The sequence below is a fragment of the Trachemys scripta genome, chromosome 5, assembly GCF_013100865.1.
Source record: "Trachemys scripta elegans isolate TJP31775 chromosome 5, CAS_Tse_1.0, whole genome shotgun sequence".
Classification (NCBI taxonomy): domain Eukaryota; kingdom Metazoa; phylum Chordata; order Testudines; family Emydidae; genus Trachemys; species Trachemys scripta.
In genome coordinates, this window is record NC_048302.1 from 21,893,817 (window position 1) to 21,921,413 (window position 27,597).

At 41.7% G+C, this 27,597-nt stretch overlaps 1 protein-coding gene across 2 annotated transcripts in view; it reads right to left on the reverse strand.

The window, feature by feature from the left end:
* Positions 1 to 648: 648 nt before the first annotated feature.
* The window catches only part of MMRN1 (multimerin 1), a 58,622-nt gene continuing 31,673 nt past the window's right edge, over positions 649 to 27,597 (reverse strand). Inside the window, exons 5-8 of one of the 2 annotated variants that reach the window (XM_034771837.1) lie at positions 25,489 to 25,662; positions 14,884 to 16,866; positions 6,763 to 6,909; positions 649 to 5,503 (exon numbers count right to left, since the gene is read on the reverse strand). In XM_034771837.1, the coding sequence (XP_034627728.1) occupies positions 5,082 to 5,503; positions 6,763 to 6,909; positions 14,884 to 16,866; positions 25,489 to 25,662 (2,726 nt within the window). In that variant the 3' untranslated portion in view covers positions 649 to 5,081. The remainder of the gene's footprint in view (positions 5,504 to 6,762; positions 6,910 to 14,883; positions 16,867 to 25,488; positions 25,663 to 27,597) is intronic. The other variant, XM_034771838.1, reaches the window with a different exon arrangement.

The window sequence follows — 27,597 nt, forward strand, 5'->3', positions numbered from 1 at the left end:
CAGTCATATCCTTGGTTGTGCTTTGTTTGTATGTTGCATTTTCTAAGATAACAATAACAACATAGCAACCTGCCATCAAGAAGATTTTCATAAGCATTTTTGCTTAGGTATATGAAATATGTGACTGTACAGTTGGCGTTTCTGTTAGGTAACCACCCCCAATGTCTAAGTTTTGGGTACTGGGGCACTGAAGTACATTTAAAGTGAACGTGCTGCTGATAATATATTTCTTAGCAATTTTATTACCAAGATAACAGATTGAATTTTCTTGCTTAAACATTTACAGGATGAAACACTATTTAAAGGCAAAGGTTTACTAGATCATACTCATGAAGGCAAAATGGCATTTACAACACACATTATTGCTATAGTTCAAGAAAGAGTGCCAATTTTTCACACAGAAAATGAAAAAAAAAGATTTCACTGCACACATTAAATATATAGCAATGTTAAATTCATAGTATTTCTCATTGAACATTACTGAAACAGTGACTGATTAATGTGATTCAACAAATACAAAGGCTTCCCCCGCAAACAAAACAAGAAGATTCTCCTTTTCCACCTACTTCATAGATCTCCAGAATGGTAATGATTTCACCTGGGTCAACGAAAGGACCTGTGCATTCTAACAATAGGCTGAATGGATTAGATGAAAAATATGGACTCAAGTATCCTAGCTTTGGTATATCTGACACCCCTGAAAAGGTTAATCAAGCCTCAGAAGTTACTCAGTCACTGTGGAATGCACTCAGGATATGATCAGTCAATGAGAGTTTGATTTTACATTATAAAGCTCAGCATGGCAGGGTCCATGTCTTTATCTGTGTCTTGTACAATGCGAAGCTCAATATCAGCACTTGATTAATAAGGATAACATAATGCTTGCAACTTTGCGGTCTTGCTAAAGACTGTTGTGGGTGACGTTCCTTTGGAAATAGTCTAAAATTGTCTTTTTGGCTTTCAGGAGTATGCATCGCTCCTGCTTATGTAGTTGAATCCTAAAGATTCAGATAAGGCTGTAATAGGACTTTCAAAAGCACGTAGGCTTCCATAGAAGAGTTTTCTCAGCCAAAAAATAAACAAAAGGAAAAGGACGGGAATGCAAGGAAGCCAATAACTCTTCTATCTACAATTCATGACAGCGATTCAGGTGCTAATTCTTGAGGCTCCTTTAGAGGAGTGAGGTGGAAAGGACTTGGGGCAACATTGCTTGTTCCGCTAGAGAAGAAGGTATACACAGTTTGCTAGAAAAAAACTGCAGATTTCAGCATGAATGATAAAAAAGATGAGGGGGAATGCATTCAGTGATAACTAGGTATGTGTAGGGGAGGAAATGATAATGCGAGCTCCAGAGTAAATTGGATGGGCTTGTCAAAGCCAAACCAGATAATGTTGCCATGGTTATTGAGTCACCCAGATAAAGAGACCAATGTTCGCTATACTGTATAAAGGTTTGGGGTAGTCTTTGTGATCCTTTATGAGGGCTTTCGGTAGATACTAATGTTCAGATGTGCAGCTGGGTATCTCTGTATCATCAGGGAAAACAAATCAAAGAGTTAAAAGGAAGGGGAAGGGATGTCAAAATGCTGTTGGAGCCATCATTTGGGACCATTTCTAACAGGGTCTCATGAGAATCTAGACTGACTGATTTATCACTATCTTTTCTGCATAATGGGTAGTCTTACTGATTTTATTGATTCTCAGTTATGTTCGGTATCATGTGCTTTATTAGATCAAGTGGCTTATATACTTAGTCACATGCCCAGAAATGAGTTTTAAAGGCTGCGGCAGATACATACACATGCTGTAGCATCTGCATTTAAGTTTTTAACAGTTACACCCAGCCAATTCTACTTTGTTTTATGAGTGAAAAGATCATTGTGAGTTAATGCACAATATATATACTTGCAGGGAGATGCAGATTGGTGTGTATTTAAAAAAAAAAGTTATTTTCCCCCTTTATTGGTGCAATAGGAATAGCAACAATGCTACTGGGGAAGATGATTTCCAATTTATTGCTACTCAAGACCTGGATACTAATCAGAGTTCTTGGTCCATAGCTAATGAATTTGGAATTTTTGTGGCAGAAAAATTAAAAAACATGATGACCTATCAAGAATCTGGCTGCTGTGAAAATATAATTAGTGCCTATGAAGCTGGAGACCCAGCTCAAGGATTTTGTGGCAAGGGCAGCAAGGGCAAAGAAAGTCACATTAAAAAGAGATGCAATCTCTGGTGGGTCATTTGAATTTCATCTGCAGGGTAATTTCCATGCCATTTAGACATCTCCACAGCAGGAATAAAGAGGACTAAATATGTTATTAAAATGACAAAGTCAAACAAGGGGGGGATTTGGGTATGTGGGCAGTATGTTTGATGAAATTCAGTGAGAGAGTAGGATGAGTTAGTGTCAGATCAGGGATTTCAAGTGTTCACAGAAAGATACGGTACACTGGGGAGGAAGGGGCTGGAACACACACATTCAAGGTTCATGGTGTGTTGAGGATTAGTCCCATATAAGCAGAAGAGAGGATTACAAAACCACTACACTAGCATGGTTTGCAATTTTTCCCAACATTGGTGACTCTGCTCATTTGGGCGTGTAGGTCAACGAGCTGCAGGATCTCTTTCTGACAACTTATGCATTGTGAGATCCATTAACAAATAATTAGTGGATTTAGGCCTAAATAAATGCACTGTTATTGAGGTTTTTTTCCTCCTTGAAATTCAGATTTTTAAATCTAGGTTTTTCAGAGCAAAGCATGTGCCTCACTTGTTAACTGTCTGACTGATATGGGCAAAGAAAAAGGAAGGGGCTTTCTTGCTTTCAGATCACACGGGATTCAGAGGAAAAACAAATGCAGTAGGTCAAACTGGTCTGTGGTAGGTGAGATGCATTTTTTCAGTCCCAGACACGCCTGCTGTTCCCCATTGGTAATGAACCCAAGGTTAGAACAGATGGTGATATCACTGTCTGCTCTCCCTTGGGGTTTTCATCAGTTGAGAGCAGCCTCCATTTTCAGTGTAGGCTCCATGGAATCTCCTGCTGGCATCTGCTGCCAGGGGATATGATGAATCAACTCACTTCCTAACCACCCTAAGAACGCCTCCACCCTGCTTGTGGTGAATGTAGCCATGTAACTCTCCTTATTTTGCTTTCTGGGCACGGCCCCTTTAACTTTCTACAGAATGCCCCTCTCCGCAGGGGGAGCTGCCATTTTATGAGGCAGGGTTAATGCAGCATATTTCAGAGGAGACATGCCCCGCCCTCTCTCATGGAGACTTTATTTTTGTTCTTTCTGGTTGTGTTGTTTTCCTTAATCTAAAGTAAACACCAGACTGCACAGGAAACATAACTCCCCACGTTTAGGGTGGACTATCTGACTGACACTCTTAAGGGAGGATTTTCTGTGGGAAGAATCCCTATCAGGGTCAGTTAAGACATAAGGTAGAGCAGACCTGGTGCAAATTTGGCCTATAATGTTTGGTCCTGCTATGTGTGGGAGTCAGAGCTTTTTGGACGGACAAGTGCCTGTCCATCATCTTTACTTACAGAGAAAACCACTGACCTTCATTAAAATCACAAGTCCTGAATCGGGGCAGTGTTGAAATACCTTGAATTCCTAAAAAAAAGCAGTTATGAATAGTATGCCTAGCTTTAAGCTATATTTTTGGATTATGGGACTCTAAATTCATTCTCCTTACTTCAGTGCATTTTTTTCTTTCTTATTTAAGATTCAGGTATATCTATTAATGAGTACTAAGAATAAACCTGCTGTTTTGTGACTTTCTTAGAAATAAGTTCCTGGCAAATGAAAGCAATATAATTTAGAGAGCATCCAAAACACGTTGGACCAGATTTTCAGCTGCTGTATACTGTATACTTCAATGAAGCAGTGCTGATTTATAGCAATTGAAAATCTGAGCCACAGTGAGAAAATGTATTTAAATAAGTCCGGCCAGAAGTCTGATACCCAGTGCCTTGTACCCTGTGTAGTCATTTACATCTGAGAAAAGTGAAAGCCAATTGGGAGGAAATGCTACCAGAACAGAGTTCTCTGCTCGTTCATGTCACTGATAGCATTTTACACCCACTTTGCACTGGTGTAGGTGACTATAAATGGTGTCAGGCAGTGGGGAATCATTTATAGATTCATAGACTTCAAGGCCAGAAGGGACCATTATGATAATTCTAGTCTGACCTCCTGCATAACTCAGGACAAAGCACCTTATGCAATAATTTCTGTATCAAGCCCATAACTTCTGTCTGAGCATATATAATACAATATAGAATATATTTTTAAAAGATATCCAGTCCTGATTTAAAGGCTCAGTGATGGAAAATCTACCAATTCCCTAGCTAAGTTCTTCCAATAGTCAATTACCCTAACTGTTAAAATGTTGCACCTTATTTCTTGTCTGAATTTGTCTAGCATCAGTTTCCAACCATTAGATCTTGTTATGCCTTTTTCTAGTAAAGAGCTATTTGCTACCATGTTGTTTACATACAAGACAATGTAGAAAATTATGAAGTAAATATATCCTTAAAATACAAAGATATTCACAAATCATATAAGGCAAAAAAGAAAATATACATAGTTTTCACTTGATGCAATAAGCTAAAGAGGAGCCCAAATTCTGAGCTGCAAAACCTATGCAACACCTCGGAAGTGAAGCGGGTTGCACAGGGAAAATCAGGTCAAAATTTGACCCACCATATCCAGATCTGGTGGCTGATTCTCCACTGCCTTGTAAAAGCACACTTACCCGTTCAAGGTGAGCACAAAACATGACCAGATCAGAATTCTCCACTCACATATGATGGTGATTTTTTCATATTACAGTCCCTGTGGACTCTCTTGTCACAAGTGTAAATGGTTATACAAGGAACAAGGTTGTGGAGAATCAGGCCCCTGGACTCCTGAAATTTCACCTGTCCTGCAGGATGGGAGTATCTTTCTTAGAGAAACTCTGTGTTATGCAATGGAATTTACCTTGCAGGAGAGGAGGAAATTCAAGGTACAGATAAATAACTCTGCAGGCTGCTTCATTCGAAGGTGGTATTTTGCATTTATGCTGACTTATGTACGGTACAACAAGTAACCAGTAAATGTAGTGACAGGTGGATACTTGGCTGGGATGGAGCCACTTGCCAGTCTGAGCCAGACTTCTTGACCGTAGTTTAACTCCAGTAAAGCATGCCCAGTTATTACCCTGTCAATGTACTTGTTACCGTTGACATTTTCAGACTGGAAAGCGAGCTTGTCTATTCCATCAACCACTAAATAGCCAGAGACGCGAGGACTGAATGATGCAATGGTGTACTCGAAAACATACACCCCAAGATATGGAACACGGAACTTTCCACTTGCTGGGACATAGGAAGATCCGTAGTTGACATCCAGATTATTAAATCTGATGGGGCCAGGAGTCGTCATCCCATAGGTGTGAGAGGCAAAGAAAGCCACCATAGGTGCATATCTGTAAGATCCTTTGGAAAAATCTGCAAAGAGTAAAGAATATTTCTAAGATATGTTTCTTGGTCTTTCCCTCCCACTTCCCATCTGTTGCATAATTAAAGAGGACCCATATTGTATGTCAGAGTTTCAAGTAGGAATTGAAACAGAGACAGTGTAGAAACATTTCAGGCATCTCGTCAAGTAGCTTCAACAGCTAGAATAAAAACAAAATGAATCCCTATGCACTGCAGAAAATGCACAATTAGTGCCAAGTGCACCTCCAAAAGCTATATGTCAGAAACAGCAAGGGAACTTCATTGTTGACTGCACTGCATTATTATTAAGAAAAGCTTTTATTTTTCCTCTTGCCCCCACTGCAGGATCTCTTTCTTTCCCTGTATCACAAATCTTTACACAGTGTGTATGGGTGTTCTGAAGCCAGGAATTGTGCTCACAGGCCCTAGACAAATATGGGAGAGATTTAGCACTCCTGACAACAAACGGGGGAAATAAAAATGTATGTTTTTTTTTCCCATTCCAGCTGAGCATACACGCTAATATCCCTGCTACTGTACAAATGATTTTACTCACTATTCATATGTAGTCATGAATGAGAAGCAGCCAAACAGCTGCTGCAAGTAGCGTTCAAATCACATTTCATGTGGCTTGGATGTAAAATGTGTATTTATTTATTTTTAAGCTTGGCTGAACAAGTATATTTTCTGCTTTCCCTGTTACCAGTAGCATTTATGTGGCTTTCAGGGTACAGATCATTAGGTGGCCTAGTAATGCCTCTGATTTGATTGACTGGCTGAGGATCTGGCCCCAGGCTCAGTAGTAGCTAATGGGATTTACAGCACACCCCAAGAGGTGCTGGGCCCATCATTTCCCAGTGAAGGGACTTCACTATTGTGTAATAAAATTCCATCTCAGTTTGTTCAAATACATTTCTAACACCTTCCCAGTAAACTGTCTACTCAACCCACCACGGAGCTCTCTGGGTTTGTGGCTGGCTCTGTGACCCAGACCAATTAAACCTTGTGATGTGGGCCACACTAAAATAGGGGATTATGGGTCATCAACAGGGATTAAGTCCTTCAATGCTAAAGCACAGGACTCTTCTACTTGAGCTAAAGGAGTAACTTTAAGTGGTAGCAGCAGTAGTAGGCCCTTATCCTCTGTGAACCAGTCTTTAGAGGGGGCCACAAGACCATGTATTATGTTAGCAAATGCTGGCTGATTAGTGCATGATGCAAATTGCTCATATGCATTAGTATGCTACCTTGCTAAATACTGTACTTACCTACAGTAACAGAATTTTCGTCTACCAACTTCATACTGCAGTTGACTCCTCCAAAGGGGTGGCGACAAGCACAAATAAAACTCTGCTTTTCATTGATGCAGGTTCCTCCATTCTGGCAGGGGGAGGTAGTGCAGCCCAAATACTCTCCTGTTTTAAAGGAAAAAAAATAACCTGAATTGTCATGGTCGCTATATTCACAAACGTTAATTACAATGATGCCCACTAGGTCTTGACTAGGGCCATGCAAAACTTTTTTATCCATACTTGAAATCAGGTGAAATTACCCTTCTGAATTTGTGTGTGAAAGTCAACCTCAGAAAGGGTTCAGTCAGAGCAGGACCTTCCCTATCAGTCAGTCAGTCTGTTCTACTTGCACATCTTCATTCCAGGCAGCCGGTTCCAGAAGCACTCTCTCTCTCTCTCTCACACACACACACACCCCTCTACATATCTTGTCAAGGTTGGCTAGATGAAATAAGATGGAAGATGTTACCCACTGTGGGTGGATGGCGCAGGGTCATCTAACAAATTTGCAATTAGGCCATGGCAAGTAGGCCCATTTCTGGCCCTGAATCAGTGTCCACCAACCCACTGCAAGCTATCTCAGGGATGGCATTCATTGCCCACCACTCCATTTGGTGGCAGCAGAACTTGGAAAGGTCACCAAATTTGGGTTATTCTGGACCAAGAAGGGCATCAAGTTCCCATGTTTTGGAGCTCTGCCAGCTGCCCCTCTCTTATAAAGTCAACAGGATTCAGCTTGGATTCTCCTGAAGTCGTGCCAGTATGGCACAGGGACAGAGGCAATCCCTAAGACATAATATTTGAGTTCTGGAACACCATGTTTTGTTCACTTAAAACCTTGCCCCTGCAATTTTGGGCATGCTACCACAGAGGCTGTTTTGAAAGTGTGTCCCAGAAATTAAAGACCGTACAAGGTTCATACTGTTCAATGGAAGGTGATAAAGATTAAGAGCTCCCAAACCACCTGCAGGCTTATGCACTTTTCTGAGCAGGAAAGCTCGCAAATTTTTCTTCTCCTGTTATATTGGTCAATCAAAGCCAAAAACTTTAGAGAACATTTTTCTTTGCTATAATTTGCGGTGCACTTGTCTCAGCCATACTATACAACAGACTCTGGTCTTAAGAGCAGAGTCCAGCAATTGAAATTGTGTATAGTCCTATGAAAAAGACAGCAAGTTGGACAACTTCTAGGTGTGTAAGAATAGGATGGTAAATTTAAAGGGGTAGTTGAGAGATGAAAGGTCCTTTCAAATAAGCTCTGATTGCCAGGGGAAGTGTTGTATTGTCTCTTTTCACAGATAACTCCATGACTGCAAATGAGGTATCTTTAGTTTCCAGCACAGCCCTTTCAGGTGCTACTGCATTTAGTCACATTATTTATATGATGAATTTTATTTCACTGAACAGAATGTTAAAGCTTTTTTCTCTTTGTGCCATGTCTCTTGAGTTTAGACTCATCAGACTTATGGACTGAAATACCAAAAAGGTTCTTGTGTATCTCATGTAATTTTTTCCTACAGTGAGTATCATCCATCACAATAGTGCTTGAAATAAAGCAATGTAAGATTGCAGTGTCAAAAGTCACAACACAGGCAGCTGAAGATGAAGCACTTGTTTGCTCCTGCCTGGATAATCGCTTTGCTCTAGATTTAATTGAAGTGACTCTTGACTCACATTTCTCAGACTCTCAGAACTGCTTTTGTTGTATGTGAGGAAGGATGGATAGTAGCTGATTGTGCTGTAGTTCAAAAGCACCAGCCCCTCTGGGTGGACAGTCCAGTGTGCATGGGATGCTGAATGCATCTCAGCCTGTTAACTGGCCTGTGTTTGTGCCTAGCCGCCGGGGACAACCAAAAAGGAACAAATAGGTCCATGAAGCAACCAGGAGGAGAGGCCACTGAAGCAATCTGCATTGGGGAGGAGAAGGTTGGTTAAAGGGCTGCAAAGGGAGGAACATGTGTATTGTGGAGAGTGAAGTTAAACTCATCAAGAGAGACCCTCAGATGATATAAATTGGCATAAGTCAATGGAGTTACACCAGTTTACAGCAGCTGAGCATCTGACCCTCCAATTCCTAGAGAGGACCAAGCCAAGTTATTAAATCATCTATAAAAAAAATGAGGAATTTCCCAGAAGGAGCTCATCCTCTACCTGTCTGCTGAAGCACCATAGTCTCTGTGCTGTTCTTGTAGCAACTATGACCCTGTCAAGCCACCAAATATTTTCCTTCTCCTTGCACCATTCAGCACTACATGACATCCCTAAACACAACTGCCATACTGCACACATCTTCTGAATGAAGGAAAGTTGCAAACAGACTTCACTTAGGGAAATGTCTCTGAGCACAGCATTTAATCTCTTTTTATTTAAGCCTTCACAAGTCACTAGGAGAGGTAAGTGGAGGAGAGACTTGGCAAGGATAGTTAAATGAAAGGTTTAAATGGCAGAAATAACTGCAGAGGATAAGATAAATGCGGTTACTAGTTACATGCAATTCAGTAGGACGGAGGACAGATGTAATATTAAAGCAGAGTTCTGCTACTCTTAGTAAAGGCACACAGCCACAGTCTCTCTTTAAAAAGAACAGGAGTACTTGTGGCACCTTAGAGACTAACAAATTTATTAGAGCATAAGCTTTCGTGGACTACAGCCCACTTCTTCGGTAAGCTTTCATGGACTACAGCCCACTTCTTCTTCTTCTTCTTGCTCTAATAAATTTGTTAGTCTCTAAGGTGCCACAAGTACTCCTGTTCTTTTTGCAGATACAGACTAACACGGCTGCTACTCTGAAACCAGTCTCTCTTTAGGGAATATTCTGCTGATTGTGGTACAAACAAATCTTCAAACAAGTAATGAAACTCTGTCAGTATCCACTGAGGTGCTATTTAGAAAGAAATCAGATATTTAATAATCTGATGGAACAGATTATTGCAGCTGGCCTGCTTATTGAGAGGCATGAGTCCGATTATTTCATTTGGGAATGGCTTAAGAGGAAGGCATTTGGAAGTCATTTCTCAATCCTTGGTTTTCAGTAACTGTGATTATCTAACTATCTGCAACCATTAAAAGACGGGCAGAGTTTGGGATTATCCTGAGCCAAATTGATTTCTAACACTCCCAGAGGCTGTCATACCACAACGTAGTCGCAATTAGGTCAGTAGTCTGAATCTGGCCCAATCTGACAGCGATAAAAGTAATGGCTGTTTAGTGGCACAGGTGAAATGAATTCCGGGTCTCAGTCCAATGGTTAGATGTCCATGGCACAAAAGGCACAGATTGATTGACTCCCCTGTAGGCAATCTCAGCGGAGAGGCCAAAGCACGAAATTACGCTGTCGCCTCATTAGTAGCATTTACGGTTGAAGCACATTGGCCTTGCAGTGGGGAGGTAGCTTGTACTGCAGTAGCTCTATCCTTACTGGTTCTTTTTTAAAACAGAGAATGTGAGTCTCCAGGACTTCCATTGCAATGCCTTTTGTGAGCACTAAATTAAAAAAAAAAAACCATCACCATCGCCTTTCATCTGCCTATTATTCTATCAAACTAAATATGCACAATTGAAGTATGAAGAGTCAAATTGAATTAGAATAATGATCAGTCTCTTGCAATTAAAACACTTAATGCAAAATACAAATGGGCTTATTTTACTGCAGGCTTGAATGATAAAGCAACAACGAAAGCTTAACATTTCTGTCAGGAAGAGTCAAAATTTACATGTATCAGTAAAATGTGACCCAAAATAGATCTCTAGTTCCACATCTACAGACTGCAGATCTCCAACTTAACCCTCATTATGAGTGTCCCCCCCCAATGGAACAAATGGGAAGTGTGCGTTAAAATGAAATGGTTTGATATAGCTTATTGAAAGACAAAAACATTCAGTCTGTACTGTTGTTATCCATTATTACACATACCATGCTTCTGGGAGTCTGGGCCAGAAACAATAAGGAGGAAGATAGGAAATAAAGTGGAAATATTTTTGAAACCTTAATAAACTATAACTTCTGGGATGCTTGATTCTCTGATGAACTGTGAACGGTTGACTTTAGTCAGGTCCATGTGAGTGTACTGAGATGGAAGGAATGAAAATAAGATACCGGAGATGAGAACTAAGAGAAAATAACCTTTATGTTTCTCTCCCCCTTTCCTGGTCTCTTGGTCTCTCACACACTGGCACAAAATACATCACCTGCTCAAAGACTGTCATCCCACTGAAGTCGGTTATTTGGTGGAGCCATTACTTAGATATTACTTTGCATTCACCCCAAATTCCCATTATATTCAACACAAGATAGGATGAAAGGGCTTGAATTGACTCTGCTTTCCTTGTGTATACCTGTAACCACAGATGGCTTCAGAACTTCTGTCTCCTTGATTTCAAAACATCAGTCACAAAATTCCCATTCAGTTAAGTAGGGCCAAATCTTGATCACACGGAAGTCAAAGGAAATTCTACCATTGACTTCAATGGGACCAAGATTTGGCTCTACTTGCATGTGGGTTGCAGGATTAGGCTCCTGAAGCTGTCACAAAACTAAACAGAGGGCTCATCTTCACTATGGGGAGATCGACGCCACTGCAATTGATGCAGTGGGTGTCGATTTTGCAGGTCTAGCGAAGGCCCGCTAAATCGACGGCAGATCACTCTGGTCGACTCCAGTACTCCACCATTCCAAGAATAGTAAGGGAAGTCGACCGGAGAGTGTCTCCCACCAATGCAGCACAGTGAAGACATCGGGGTAAGTCGACCTAAGCTATGTCGACTCCAGCTATGTTATTCACACCTTAACTTAGGTCTACTTACCCCGATAGTGAAGACAAGCCCAGAAAAACAAACATCTAAGTCCTATTAAAATCTGTAATTAGAGACTTGTAACTCAATGGTGATGCTGACCATTTGGTAGGGGAGGAATAGCTCTGTGGTTTGAGCATTGGCCCGCTAAACCCAGGGTTGTGAGTTCAATCCTTGAGGGGGCCATTTAGGGCTCTGGGGCAAAAATCTGTCTGGGGATTGGTCCTGCTTTGAGCAGGGGGTTGGACTAGATGACCTCCTGAGGTCCCTTCTAACCATGATATTCTATGACTCTTATCACTTGTGTTGTGTATGGTTTCTTACAATATGAATAGTAAGAGTCTTTCTGGATGAGAAAAATCCATCCCACAAGGAATAGGACAGAACAAACCAGAGGCATAAGAGGGATAATGTTTAGACTGTTTGTAGAACTGTACAGTAATAAACTAGTGACAGTGCTAAGGGGTTATCTACAGTGCATTCAAAAGCCTCAATAGCTTTAGAAAATCCTATAGAAGCCTTGCTTTCAAACTGTATAGAAAAATTACTTTAAAAAAATTGCGTGTTTGCTATTATCTGCAAAGATACCTGCTGTCTACAAGCACATCCAAAGTTATCAAGAAAGCTATTTGTGAAAATTCAGAGTCATATAAATAATAAATAGGAAGGACATTTATTCATTAACGCTTAAAAATAAGCATCTGGCAGCTTCCTGTGCTCCAGGCAGTGGCCCTCGTGACAGTTTCCAACAAAGTGAAAGATCCAGGAGGGATCAGAGTGACATCAATTTTTTCTCCCTTTAGTTTTAATTAGGATCAAGGTTTTTTGAATTTCCATCTTTTGTGCCATGACAGAGGCAGGCAGAAAACAGAGATGGCTCAAAAGGAGTACTAAGGATAAATAATTGAAATTTGCTTTTATTGTATGGAAAGGGTTTTGCAGATTTCAGTGCATTTTTAAGCATCTTTCAGTTGCCAGATAAAAGATTGATGTATCCTCCTAAGGATAAGACAACTTTGGGCCCAATTCTTTAATCTTTGGGTTAATGGGGTTAATGTGTGTTTAAACTGAAGCATGTGCTTAAAAACTCTGCTGAATAGTTGGACTTAAACACATGCTTAAATACTTGAACTGAGGCCTTAGTCAGTGTTCATTCCAATAAAGCTAAAGCACTTGCAAGCTACCACAAAAGGGTCTCAAACAGAGTGAAACTGAAGTTGGCTTTTAAAATCAAATGGATTTTTAGGAATAATTTTTTTTGCACTATTGGCTTAGCTTTAGTAATGGATGTGTGGAAATCAGAAACTGATCACAAATGGGGAAAAAACTGGATAGGTTCCTGCACATAATGCAGATTCCAGTTAAACCTAGTAAAGAACCTGGGAGAAAATGGGATAGAAAAGGTGGATGAGTGATACAAAGAGATTTGCCAACACTCGAGCACTTATACAAGGGAAATGTAACATGGAAATGTTTATTTCCCTTACCATTACCTATCCTGCATAGACCGTGGATACATTTTTTAAAAAGTGCCCTTGAGACTTAGGAGCCCAAGTCCCATTTACAAAAATGACAGGCTCCTAAGTCACTAAACCATTTTTGAAAATTTTACCCAGCATCTTATTTTTTTCTCATTTTATTTCACTTTCACAGAAGTGACACAGACTAAGCATTTGCTTGTATTGTAAAATTTCAGTCAAAGCTGATGCCTAATATTGTACCTCAAATTTTATATTTTTATTTTTTGCTATTAGACCTCTGACATGAAGTTAGGAAACCATTCACATGTGGTTCTTCTCTGAAAAGTGCCTTTGTAAAAATGACATCATCTTACTTGCTTTTTAGGTATACTTAGTCACACCCATTTTACTGACTAGAGCCCTGATCCTGCACATACTTAGGCATATGTTTAACTTTAAGTACACTGGTAGTCTTAACGAAGCTTTGAAGTAGCTAGCAGTAGTCCCATAAAATCAGTGGGATTGCTCACATACTCAAAGTGAAACATGTGCCTAAGTGTTTGCAGGCTTGGGGCCTATATTACATTTTTTTTTTTTTACTCCCGTTAGTACTGCAAAGCCAGGCCTGCCGACAGCAACCCCGGGCCCCAGGGCAGAACAGTCAATGGGCCCCCACGCACACACAAGCCGTGCCCATGCGGATGCGTTCCGCCTGACATTTGGGCGACGCTGTTGGTGCCCAGTGAGCTGCCAGCTGCACTGCTGGGTGCGCTCTTCCGGCACATTCAGGGCTTTCACATGCCCGCCCGGTAGGGTTGCCAACTGTCTAATCGCACAAACCCAAAGACCCTTGCCCCGCCCCTGTCCCGTCCCTTCCCTGAGACCACGACCGTCCTGACCCTTCTCTGAGGCCCCCCGCCCCGCTCACTCCATCCTCCATCGCTCGCTCTCCCCCTCCCTCCCTCACTTTCACCAGGCTGGGGCAGGGGGTTGGAGTGCGGGCTCTGGGAGGGAGTTTGGGTGCGGGAGGGAGTGCAGGGGCCACCCAGGCCCTTTTAAATTGCCTGGGCCCCTGGGCAATTGTGCTCTTTGCCCCGCCTCCCCCATCGGCGGGCCTGTGCAAAGCTGATGCAACTCTTGAAGAGCAAACTGGATTCCTATCTGGTTTTCACATCTTTATTCTGACATCCAACTGCAGAATCTTTATAGCTAATGCATTAGCTGGATTGCCACTTGATTTTCAGATTCTCAGTTGAATTTGAAAGGCTGGGCTGGTATTTAAAAACTAACCCATCATTACTTTTACATCCTAAACTGAGGGAAAAAAACCATGGGACCTCAGGAGGTCTTTTGCAAAAAGTCCATTTCCAGAGGACAAATACACTTTAAGAGTATGTCTACACTGCAGCTAGACACCTGCAGCTGACCCATGCCAGCTGGCTTGGGCTCAAAGGACTTGGGCTAAGAAGCTATTTTGGTGTAGCTGTTCAGGCTTGGGCTGTAGACCAAGCTCTGGGACGCTTGCACCTCAGATGATCCTAGAGCCTGGGCTGCCACCTATACTTGAACATCTACACTGCAATTAAACAATCCTGCAGTCCGAGCCCATGAGCCCAAGTCAGCTGGCCTGGGCCCACTGCAGGATTTTAACTGCATTATACAGACACCCATAGTCACAGACATGTTGAGAGTGATCTGCTGCATTATTTCCTCCTATTCATTTTTACTCAAGTTCTCCTGCCAATTCTGTTGGGACTGCTAATTGACTTGGTTAATTACATTGATTACATAAGCCTTTATTATAACAGTAAAGACCCCAGCAGTTAGTTTCTGTAAAACGCATTACCTGGTTCTATAGCGTTGTCTGTGTTTCTCTGACTTCGGCCTGCCAGACTTGTGGTGGCATTCACGGTCCCTTTTTTCACCACAGCTGGTTTCTTTACAGCCTGTTTCATCTGTTTCTGGAGTTTGGTAATATTGCTCAGAGCGTCAGCCATGGATTTGTCCACATACCAGGTCAAATTAGACAGGATAGTCCCTGTTTTTATTTCTAACACAGACTCTATGAGCTCTTTTAGGCCTCTCTGCAGCAGTGGGATATCAGGTTGAGCAAGTTTAATTAACTGGGGTACACTAGCATTCACTTTTCGGATGCTGGCGGAGGCATCCTGACACAGCCCCCAAGCCTCATAAGCAGTCTTGTTTAAACGGGGGATATTAACTGAGAAACGGACAGATTTTGCTTCCAGTGCCTTGACTCTGGAATTCAGTGTCTGAAGCTTGGGAGAGACCATTTGTTCTTGTTCTGTTGAAGCAACTTTGCCTTTTTTTAGTGAAACACAATTATTCACCAAAAGCTTGGTTATATTCGACTCGATACTCTGCAGGCGAACTTCTTGATCTTTTGATACCTCTGTAGAGTGTAACAGCTTTTCTTCTAGGTGACTGATGTCTTGTTGGTGCTCAGCCATTTTGGATGATGTTTCATTTAAAATGTGGTAAACTTTTCTGAGGTCAGGGAGGCTTATTTTCTCATGCTCTTCATATGGAAAATCGGAAAGGTCCTGAACTACTTTTGAAGCATATTGGTGCCTTTGTATGTCATTGACCAGTGTCTGAAGGGACTCATTCAACAGTTGGAACTGGGGAATAAATGCCAATATGCTGTCCATCTTCTCAGCACCACCACAGCAGGCCTCGGTCTTATTTTGCAGGACATTTAGAGTATCTTTCAGAACGTAGTTATCCTGAATGGAATCAACAGCATTGTTTAAAACGGTCATGGTCTTATTTAAGCCATCCTCTAGGTCCATGAGGCATTCATTAATACGGCTGTCAAAGACTTCATCTCGAGTTTGAGCCTCACTTTTAAGTCCCTCCTGGCTTTTGACAAGTTCTTTGACGGTGGAACTCAGACTATTAACAACAGTAGTTAGGTTTTCCAATGTCCTGCTGATTGCTTCCACTTCAATTTGCTGTTCATACTCTGCTGTCAGACTAAACGGTGGTCCCTGCTCAATCAGGGGTTGGAGGATCTCCATATCATAACACAAATCATTAATTTGCTCATTCATTTTGTCCATCTTATTGTCCAATGGAAAGACGACAGTAGCTAGGGTTTTGTTTAAGAAATGCACGTTCTCTTCTGTGCCCTTTAGCTTTGTTTGGAAATCATTCCTGCACTTTGACAATATGTCTTCACATTCTGTATGAACAGAATCTCTCTGAATCTCTAATGTAACAGTGAGGTTGCTGATCTTCATATCTTGTTCTCTTAAGTCGTCATGCAGCTGCAGCAGCATTAGGCCATGTTTCTTCACTTTCTCATGTAGAGTGAGAATATATTCTGTAACATTATCATCCACTGCTGTATCTGTTGGAGGGACATTTTGGTCTGACATCCGTTCAGCTGATAACAGTTGCTCATGGACCTCTTTCATTTCTGTAAGTGACTTATTCAGAGATTCATAGTAAATGGTGCTTCTTGTCTGCTCATGCTCCAAGTCAACTTCCAAGGATTTCTGCTTTGCCTGTAGTTCTTTGATGGGCTTGTCATAAGCAAGGCTCATCTCCTCTTTCATCTGCACCAGATCATTCTTCAGCTCCAGGATTTCATTCTTCGTTGGCCTTTCTTCTTTCTCCTGGGCAAACTTTTGTTGGGTCTCATTCAGCTGTTTGACTATTTCTTTTGTGCTCTCAAGATCCTCTGATAAACTAGACACAGTCTTGAAAATTTGGGCCACTGTCTCTTGTATGTCACTTTGGTAGACTTTAAACTGCTCTCTGATAAGGTCTTTGACTAGTTCATTGATACTTTTAGACTTGAGACCTAAAAAAAAAAAAAGGCAAAAAACAAATAACTAAATAGTCTTTTGTTTATAGACATCCAACATTCTTTCATTTAATGAGTACACACAGTGTGTTGTAAGGAACTGGAATGTAATCGTTGTCTAATTGTGATCTGCTTACTTATAAATTTAATTTAATATGGTAGTAATTGTTGGTGTTTGAGGACCCGATACTGTTCCCAGTGAAGTCAAATGGAGCTTTACTGATGATTTCAATAGGCTCAGAATCAGTGATTGAATGTATGGGATCAATGTTCATTTGCCTAGTCCCAAGCAGAGCAACAGAGAAGATAAGTGTGTTCTCTTGACTTACTATGAGAAAAAGGCTTATCCTTCCCCTCAACCACCATGTTTAGAAGATTAGGGGAGGAAATATCTGTTTTACCTTGGCTGTGTTGGGTCAGGAGGGGGAGAAATAAAGAAAATTCATTGTAGCCTTCCTGCCATACATGGAGAGTGAGTAGGTAAAAGGAGATGGGAGGGAAAAAGGGAATCGAGATGGAGGGGATGGATCCTTCTAATTTTGATACTACTAACACTTTAGAACTTGTAGGCAGCAGCAGACCCATTGAAAAAGGCTGGGGCTCTGCAGGTCACACCTTTGTCTAGTTTTAGTGGCGCCTATTGTACTTTCAATATAGTTCACATAAGTACCAATTCTAGAAGAAGCTATGCCCATGGAGTTAAACCATGGTGAAATTTGGCCGAAGGAAGAGCATAAGTCATGCCTGACACATGGCTCTTCCTGGGTCTTTACAAGTAGTCAAATGTTTGCAAAAGCCACAGATGCTTTTGGGTTCTTGCCTCTATAACTTCTGAAAATTATTTGGGCTGCAATTAGGATTCAAAATGAAAATTGTTTCATTCAACAAGCCTGACTATATAGGAAGCTTCTTGTGTTAAGCATCTTGAATTGTGTGTGTATTTCCAGCTGGAAAAGTAGTGAGCCAAATTGGTAACAGCAGCTTTTTAGGACATAAGAACAGACCTGCTGTATATTGTGTCTGGTGAAATGACCGGTAAACACTTCAGATGCTTAGTCAAGGAAGCTGTCACTTGTTCAGCAAGTGGCTTTTTTGAGCCAAGAGATATAATAGGGAGGAGGGGCAGTTGGTGCAAGCGTATGAAGAGATGCCATTTAAGAAATGGCAGGGAGTTCTCCTGGCAATTCACACACTTATTTATTGTGTTCTAGGGTCACAGATGTTTGGGTGATTTTTACACATAGAATAATAGAGCAAAGGAAGAAGATTGAGCTGCCCCCTATTTTTTTTACTTTTCACCCCTACAAACAAGCAGAGTTTATATATAGTACATTGGTGCTTAACTGCTGGGCACAACTCTGCTGCAGCAGGAAAGCAGCAAAGTTAGGGAAGATTGTAAGGAGGAAACCTGAAAATGAAAACCCAATGGGTGAAGAACTGAAGATGTGGTTTAAGACTAAAATAATTTACATACATAATGTGGTGTCTTCACCCAGGATTCAGAAAAGTTGCTTCATTTTGGAATATGTTCCGGATTTTTAAAAGAGTAAACAGAGGGCAGGGCAGGATCTTAATAGTTATGGAGAGAGACAAGGTACCTTTATCAGATCTCTTCAGCTAAGCAGCATCAGGTCTTGCTAATATTTGGATAGGAGACCACTTGAAAGAAAATCTGGGTGCTGTAGAAAGAGATGTTTGTTGGGGGCTATATTGTACCCTCACCTTCCTGGTCACTCAGTGCTCCACCTTAACTAAAAGCAACCTGCCTGCTGTGGAGCACAACACCCCTGCTTGTCAGATATTCCCCCATTATCAAGCAGATCGGCAAAATGCACAAGCCTAGGTTCTGCCCTCCCACTGCTGGGGGGCATGGATCAGCGTTCACATTGCATTCCCCGTCAGTACCCGTCCCAGGCCGGGGAAGCTAATGGTCCAACCAGCGGACCAAATTTGGTGATGAATCCTGGTCACATGCCACATGAGGCTCATTGTACATATGCTAAGAAGACGACTGCTTGCAGACCAGGGTAGCCAGCCAGCTGCTACACAGGGAGAAATCTGCATCCTTTCAGTGGCTGCAGTCACCTTTTTTTTGCCCTGGAGAGAGCAGGGCAGGAATTGTGCCTTCGCAGGGTTTTCGGTCTCTGAGTCACAGTCCCTCCTTATTGGGGCTACTCCTTGGGTGGTGCAACTTGTATAGCCCCCTGGCTCAGGGCCGTGCCGAAAGCTGCAGGTTAGTTAATTTGTAAAACCAAGATCCCTGCTACTGGTGGTCAGTAAAGATCCCTGGCCATTTTAGCAAGATGACAGGTATTAATCCCAGTTTCCTGGCCAAATTCCAATTTGGGTACTTAATTACAGTCTGCATCTATAAATTCCCTTTGCAGTTTCAACTATTAATGAAGGAATAGCATGTATCATAGTGTACATGCAAAAGAGGGCAGAGTTAAGGTTTCATGTCCAATTGTAACTGGCATTTTGACTTCTAATTGCTTAACTCTACAGTCAATTTAGTGTTTTAAATATAATATAAAGATACTGTTATAATAATGGAAGGATTCAATTTTAAAATGTCAGAAGAGAAAAAAAGCAAATGGGAGAGCAAGAATGTAATTTGGGGGAGAAAATAGATATAAAACCTAGACAGAAAATAGAGGGAAAATGTTCAGAGAGAATAACTTGGGCATGAAGAAGGAAGGAGGTCTGGTAATGCAGTGAAGAACCTACTGAAAAGGTCTTTCTATTCTTGGAGTATCTGATTCTCATTATAAAAATGCAAGGAACATGACAGACACCCTGCTTATTGGTGCCATTTGTGTAAGGTAGGACAGAAGTATCCAAGTATGCTCTCAGGTGCAAAGAGATGAAGACTTTGGCATATATGGTACTGTTAGTACGCAGAATAGATCTCAACAAGCAGCCATTGTGGCTGAGCAAATAGAGCACTGTACTGGACACAGGAGACATGGGTTTGAATCCTGGCTATACTGATACCTTGCTGGGTGACCTCAGGCAAGTCACTTGTGGCTCCATTTCCCCATATGTAAATTGGGGGAAATGATACTGGCCTCTTTGATAGGATAAAGTGCTTTGAGATCCACTGATTGAGAGCTAGGTACTGATATTACAAGTGTTGGGATAAGGAGGCAGAGGAAAAACATGTGGCGAGCACAGGAAAGGAGCAGAAGATCTCAATGGAAAGAAAGATTGGCTGTAACTGAAAGAGGACAAACTGAGTGGCATACAATCCTTATGGGCTCAGTAGTGCTGTACAAGCAAATCACTGCATTGGGGTGGTGCAGATCTACCCCAAGTCAGGGGAGCATTCAGTGCTCCTGGGAAACATGTGCTACTGCTACACCTTTTCATGGGGTGCAGCATCCTATCCACTGTGCATCTGTCCTGCTCCTCAGGTCAGTGTGGAAGTGGTCTGAGGACATGGCCAATCTGGTATGCTGTTTGCTCCGGGGGAATATGGAGGGAGTAGTACTTGTGTACTGCAGAGTGCAGAACTGCAATTATTCCTAGCCCTCATGAAGACAGCACCAGGGGGAGATGTAACCCTAGTTTCCTGTCTCCCCACAGTGCACCTGCATAAAGATCAGCAACAACCTGGGCCTGAGATTTATAATTAGAGCTAATAAACGCAGCTGATGGCAGCACTTTCATCAGAGCAACTTGATTAGGAGATTGATTTATGTTGGTAATCTAACACAGAACTAGTAATGGGAGATTTCATCTAGCCAGGTAAAACATGGGACATGATAGGTAAAGGCAATAAAGGCTCAAAAACTGTAGACAGACATAGTATAAAAACTGCTATTCTTAGAATGTACATTCATAATTAGGTTTATAAAGATTCTAAAATAGAGGTGGAAAGCATGAGCATGGGATTTCAGCAATGCACATCTTGGAAGAATGTGGAAATGATGGATAATGCAGAAAGGAATAAAGAAATGCATAGAAAAGATGCAGAGGGGAAATGGGAAATGTTTGAAGACAAATTAAATGTATGCCCAAGAGTCAATAAATGTAGAAGTGAAAGCAGGCCAATATGAATGATAGAGACAGTATAAATGTGATCAAAGGTAAAGGAGAGCCACACAGTATGTGGCGTATACAACTCTGGAGACAGAAGGATTGGAAATGTGAATTACATTTCATAGACTTAGAAAAGCAAAGGCATGTTGTTTATGCCTACAGTACCAGTTTCCTAAAATTATTCTCAGCCAATAGATAAAAAAAACAAAGCAAGTAGTTGGGGGCAAATCCTGGGAAACTGAACAAAACGTTGTAGCTCTGAGGGAAGGAATTTTCGGCCCTGATGAGCTGAGGTATCTGTGCCGCTGGACCATAGCTATTACTACGGGGTATGCAAGGGAGTAGTCAATGTGTGTCATTGCTCCTCCTTGTTTTCTACAGGCGGATCCGCACTGACACATTGGCCATGCCCTTACCACCTTCCCAAAATAGCTATTTTCTATTTTCTTACCTATTTTAGGGGTCAGGGTTTATGTCATCTTTAAAAAAACCCCATAAAAGTCAAGAAAGAACTTGACTTAACTACAAATAGATAGCAAGGTTTCATGTCTGATAAACATTGCTTTGAGTTTTCCTCTGTTAATTGGATCCACTTACTCTTTGAGGTCATGAAGAATTATTTTCTATGGGTGAAATCCTGGCTGTCCTGAAATCAGTGAGTCTTTTGGCACTGACTTTAATGAGGCCAGGGTTCCACCTTTCATGTTTAATCTAATCTTTCCTTCGTTTTTTCCCTCTGGCTAAACTTGTCTCTACTGTGCTTATCACTGGGGCATCAGAGCACCGCATTGGCTATCTTTATCCTGTTTCTTTCAGTCTTTCAGTTGTATTAGCAGTCCTAGATTCTTCCATTGTGAAAGCTCCTTTCTCTTAGGAAATCTCTCCTCCCCCTGGCATCCATCAGGATTACTGGGGAGAAAGGTATCCCTTGAATTCACATTCCTGAAGGCGCCTCTCCTTTAACAAACTTAAAACCCCCTTCACCAAACAAGGACACACCATGAGACAAGTAGATCACATCCTGAAATGGACCACCCAAATACTCCAAGAGAACCTGGTTCAATACAGAAATAAAACCCCCTCCAACTGCACACCCCTAATTGTCACCTACCACCCTACACTGGAACCTGTATGAGTATCAAACAACACAACTCATACCCAATGTGGCCATATCCTGAAAGAAATATTTTCTTAACCCCCCTCATATGACCTTCAAACAACCCCCCAACTTCTCCAAGCTCATTATCAGAAACAAGCTGCCTAGAGCCCAGGACACAACAACTCAAAGCAGCACCAGATCCTGCCAGAACAACAGATGCAAAACCTGCAGACATATCTCCACTGCTACGATGATCAATACCCCACACAACACACCTTTCAAGATTCATGGGTCCTACACATGCCTATTACAACGTGTGGTGTACCTCATCCAGTGCACTAAACACCCCAATAACAACTATGTGGGTGAAACCAGACAGTTGCTACGCTCTCAAAGGAACTCACACAGGAAAATAATAAAAGACAAAAATACCACAGCACCTGTGGGTGAACACTTTTCACAAAGCAATCACTCTATATCTGACCTATCAGTCCTCATCCTCAAAGGAAACCTGTGCAAACCTTCAAAAGATGAGCCTGGGAGCTTAAATTCATAACTTTGCTAGATACTCAAAATCATGGACTGCACACAGACACTGCATTTATGCCTTATTACAATAATCTATAACCCATTTAAACTCTGCCCCCAGCTTTTGTTTTTTCCTCCCCCACCCCATGACAGGAAAGGTGTTAACGGTTCACTTCAACTTGAATGGTCCCTTGAAGTATGTTAACTTCTTATGTTAAGCAATCTGTTCCACTTTGTATCTAGCTGTGTCACTCTGGATAGGTCTACACTGCAATTAAGCATCTGTAGCTGGCCCATGTCAGCAGACCTGGGCTTACGGGACTCAGAGCTACAGGGCTATTTAATTGCAGTGTAGATATTTGGGCTTGGGCTGGAGCCCTGATTCTGGGATCCTCCCCCTTTGCAGGGTCCCAGAGCCTGGGCAAGCTCAACATCTATACCACAACTAAACAGCCATGTAGTCCAAACCCTGTGAGCCTGAGTCAGCTGGCACAGGCCAGTTGCAGGTTTTTAATTGCAGTGTAGACATGTCCTCTGAGTACATTTCTTAGACCTGAAGAAGAGCTCTGTATACCCCTGATGGCTTGTCTCTCTCCCCAACAGAAGTTGGTCCAGTAAAAGATATTACTTCACCCACCTTGTGTCTCTACAATCGAACAAGACAAGACAGACCAGAGAAGTATTATCCCCATTTTACAGATGGTGATCAGAGGCACAGGTATGTTAAGGTACATTGATTCGGTCAAACACTTAAGCAGGTGCTTGATTTGAAGCCAATGGGACTTAAGCACTAAAGGAGGGATTTAAGTGCAGTCTTAAGCGCTTTGATGAACTGGGGCCAAAGTGACTTGCCAAAGTCATACAAGAAGTATGTGGCAAAGCTGGGAATTAAACCCGGCTTTCTAACATCAGGGCTTGTCTTCACTGCTTAAAAAAAAAAAAAAAAAAAAAAAAAAAAGTGTTTTTCTACCTCATGGTAACTAAAGCACATGAGCGCCCCAAAATAAAATCCCTTTGTGACACTCCGCATCCCATATTCACCATCGTGATAGGATTATGACATAATCATGATGCATCTTGTACAAAATATGTCATGTGAGGTGTCAATGGAAAAGTTATGGTTTGCTGAATATGATTATACTATTTGTATGCATGTATCATTGTTTGTATCGGGAGTTATGAATAGTGCAGCTGTATTTCAAATGTGCTTGCTCCTGGGAAACTCCCACAAGTCAGTTTACATCCAGTCTAGCCAGCGCATTGTGAAGGAACTATTCTATATAAAAGCGCATCAGCAAAAACAATGGGCCACGGGAAAAGCTTATCCTCACATGAGGAGTTTTCCTGTGTACGCTTCAGCCAATATATGGGTAATGGCTGCTATGACTCATCGAAGCATGAAAGGGAAGATGACCAGATCATGTAATACTAAACTCCATCTTGTGCCTATATTTTTCCACAAACTGTGATGGGGATTTTGCTTGAAACGACGAAGTTCCCTCCCACATGGAAAAAACTATAAAAGGGGAAGTGACATCACCACCTGGCCTCACTTCCCTTACAATTCAATACCTGGAAACACCGTAGGAACAAAGACTGAACTGGGGAAGGTGGTCCCAGGCAGGAAAGAAGGTGGCCCTGTCTGTGTATGGAAGATTGGTGGACTGTTTGTACCATCACGGCGAGACACTGCTTAATTCAAATCATGTCTAGGGTACAGAACTTAGATTGCAATTTTATTTATTTCATAAGTAACCAACTTTGATCTGTACGCGATTACTTATAATCACTTAAAATCTATCTTTCTGTAGTTAATAAATGCGTTTTATATTTTTTACTTAAAACAGTGTGTTTTGCTAAAAGTGCTTGGGGAATCTGCTCAGGAACAAAAACTGTTGCATATCCTCTCCACATTGAGGGAGGGGCAGACTGGGTAATAAACTTATACTGGTCAGGTTTTTGATGTGGGCAAGATGATACCTCTCTGGGTCCTAAGCTGTGGAGCTTGGGGGTGAGGGGAGAGTAGGTTGGTGCCTCTCTATTGTTAGTTCATTAGTGCCTGAGCAGAAGTATTCATGTAACTGCAGCTGCGTGTGTCGCTGCCTATGTAAATGTTTGTGTGAGTGCAGGACTGGGAGCAGTCTGCAGTTTGTCATAGCCTCACAGTGTGAGAGGGGGCCAGATTGATATGCCAGAGGGCTCAGGGGTAAACCCCGTTCCAGGTTGCACCCCAGGGAAGCTCATCACCCCCTTATCTTGTCCAAAGTCAGCCTTATAATCCCCATGTGGGGTTGACCTCAGCAAGTTTACCTCATGCTAAAACAGAAGTGCCTTGTCTTTGCTATGTTTTTACCTCAGGAGAGCTCTCACCGTTAAAAAAAGTAAAAAAGCCACAGCTTTTTTTTTTTTTTTTTTTTTTAAGGCAGTGAAGACAAGCCCTCATTCCAATACCTTAGCCACAGCTATCCTTCTCCTTGGAGATATGGCTAAACCCTAACTTACCATTTGGAAAATTTTACTCTTTATCACAAAGGCAAATTTTTCATCAGAATGAATGCTGGATTGTAAACCAAACAACAACAAACCTCCTCAAAGGTTTGCCCAAAACTTGCGTGAAACATGTATTGCACACATATTATTCAGACTTCTCAGAAACAGAGCTAATCCTACCTCTCCAACAGCAAGCACAATGGAGAAAGTGCAAAGGAAAGGAAATTTGCAGAATAGTGACTTGGTTTAACTTACCTTGGAGAGTACACAACATATTGTATTGATTATTTGTTATTATTAAAGAGACCAAAATAAAGGCCTTTTTAAAATTGTACTCTCAGAAGAAACAAAGAAAGAGTTCCCTCTACAAATATGGAATAATAATAGAGGTCAGCATAAGAACATTTTTCCTGGCACCTTTAACGGGTGAGTGATTGCCTTAATTTCTTTCTTTCTTTTACCTTTTAGGAAAGACTGGAACTCTCTGCCCTTATCTTCATTGATTTTGCCTTCCAGAGAGGAGAGTGTCTTGCTCACATCACTCATGGTAGCAGAAATGTTGTCAACCTTCTTCTGTAGAAAAGTCAGTTTCATCTCCTGGCTGCTAATCTGCTCATTCATTTTTCGTGTAACTGCTTGGTGGAAGAATAGAGCAAAAAAGAAGCTTTATTAAATCACAGGGGAAAGAGGAAGTAGATTTTTTTTTTGAGAAACATTAGCTGAAAGTAGAATGCAAAGTTTCTGAGTTACAATTCGTGAGTGAGTTGTCTTAATTTTTGTCATATATCACATATTAGTGACATTCAGCAGCACAGTAGCAACTAATTACTGAAGCATCCCATATCCATTATCAAGTATTTATAATTCTAGAAGAAATCTTTGAATGGTTAACCTATCTTAATCAGCATAATCCCAGTCTTCTCCCACCTACTACCCGGTGGAGGATTCAGTTACCACTCTCTCATTAATTCTTTGTCCCTTAATAGCATCACCAAGATATTTATTTTCACTTATCATTTACAAATCAATGAACACATGTAGTTTCAATGCTTCAGTCTAAAAAAGATACATCCATTTATGAGTGATAGGATCAAAAGAAGGACCCTCTAAACAGGGCAGTCAGATCCTACAAGAATGAGCACCAAAAAAAATACAGGATAGAACCATTATAGTTCTGACACTATCATTCGAAAAAGAGTAAATTGCTCAGTCTGGGAAGTTCAGTTATTAAAATATCAATCCAAATTGTCCCTCCTGTGGTTGTGGTCTATTGAGATTAGTGGATGTCTGGTTCCCAGCTTTTAAATTAGCCAGTAGAGAAGTAAGGAACTGATCCTGCATTATTGGGGCTCCACAAAGGGTTCACGCATATGCCTGCATTGAACATCTTGCAGGAGTGGGTTTTAAGATTGGGATTTTCAAGAGCCTGAGAGAGTTAAGCTCTCAAAATATGAGGGAGTTGCTGTGCCCAACGCCCTTAGACTCCTTTGAAAATCCCACCTAAATGACTACGTTAAATATATAGATCAGGGGTGGCCAACCTGTGGTTCCGGAGCCACATGCGGCTCCTTGTATAGGCACCACCTCCGGGGTTGAAGCTACAGGCACCAACTTTCCAATGTGCCGGGGGGTACTCACTGCTCAACCCCTGGCTCTGCCACAGGCCCTGCCCCCACTCCATCCCTTCTCGCCCCCTCTCCTGAGCCTGCCATGCCCTCACTCCTCCCTCTCTCCCTCCGAGCTGCTGCATGCCCTGAAACAGCTGATCAGGAGGAGCAGGGAAGAAGGCGGAGGCGCTGGGAGCAGAGGGGGCAAGGGGAGAGCTGATGGGGGGCTGCTGACATATTACTGTGGCTCTTTGGCAATGTACATTGGTAAATTCTGGCTCCTTCTCAGGCTCAGGTTGGCCACCCCGATATAGATAGATAAATACAGATATGTTTTCACTACCCCATATGGACCAAACCATATTTTGGCTTAATAAACCACCTTGCAATGGATCCATACAAATATTTATTAGTGGAGATCCATAGTATTGATCTTGTGTCATTTCTCATTATGGCCTCAGTGTCTTTTTCCATGGCAGCAAATAGCCATAGTCACAAATATTGTGGAAGGGTGGAAGTATAAAGACCACACAAAGGAAGTAGCCTGCAAAGGGGAATTTTCTTTCAACTGTGCAGTAGTGTAATGGGACGATAATTCTTCAAAATTCTCGTTAGCAGACTTGGCATTTACACCATCTAGTTTAAAGTGTGGGTCTACGCTGAAAAGTGACTATTTAACACTGGCACTTTCTTATTTAACAGTTTTTCCTGTGGGTAATCTTAGGATATTCTTGTCAAGGATATGTCTACAGTATGCATGAACATGAGGCTGCACAAGTATGGGTTTAAGTACAAGCCCTACAAGCCCTGGGTTTACTCAGGTGACTAGTCTGCTCTGAAGCCTGTACTGCTATTACTACCTGAGCTAACTAGAATAAGATAGCTTGGGTATGTCTGTGTGCTGCAATTACACCCTGGTTGCAGTGTAGATGTCTTTTATCAGCTACTGGCCTTACTGACATT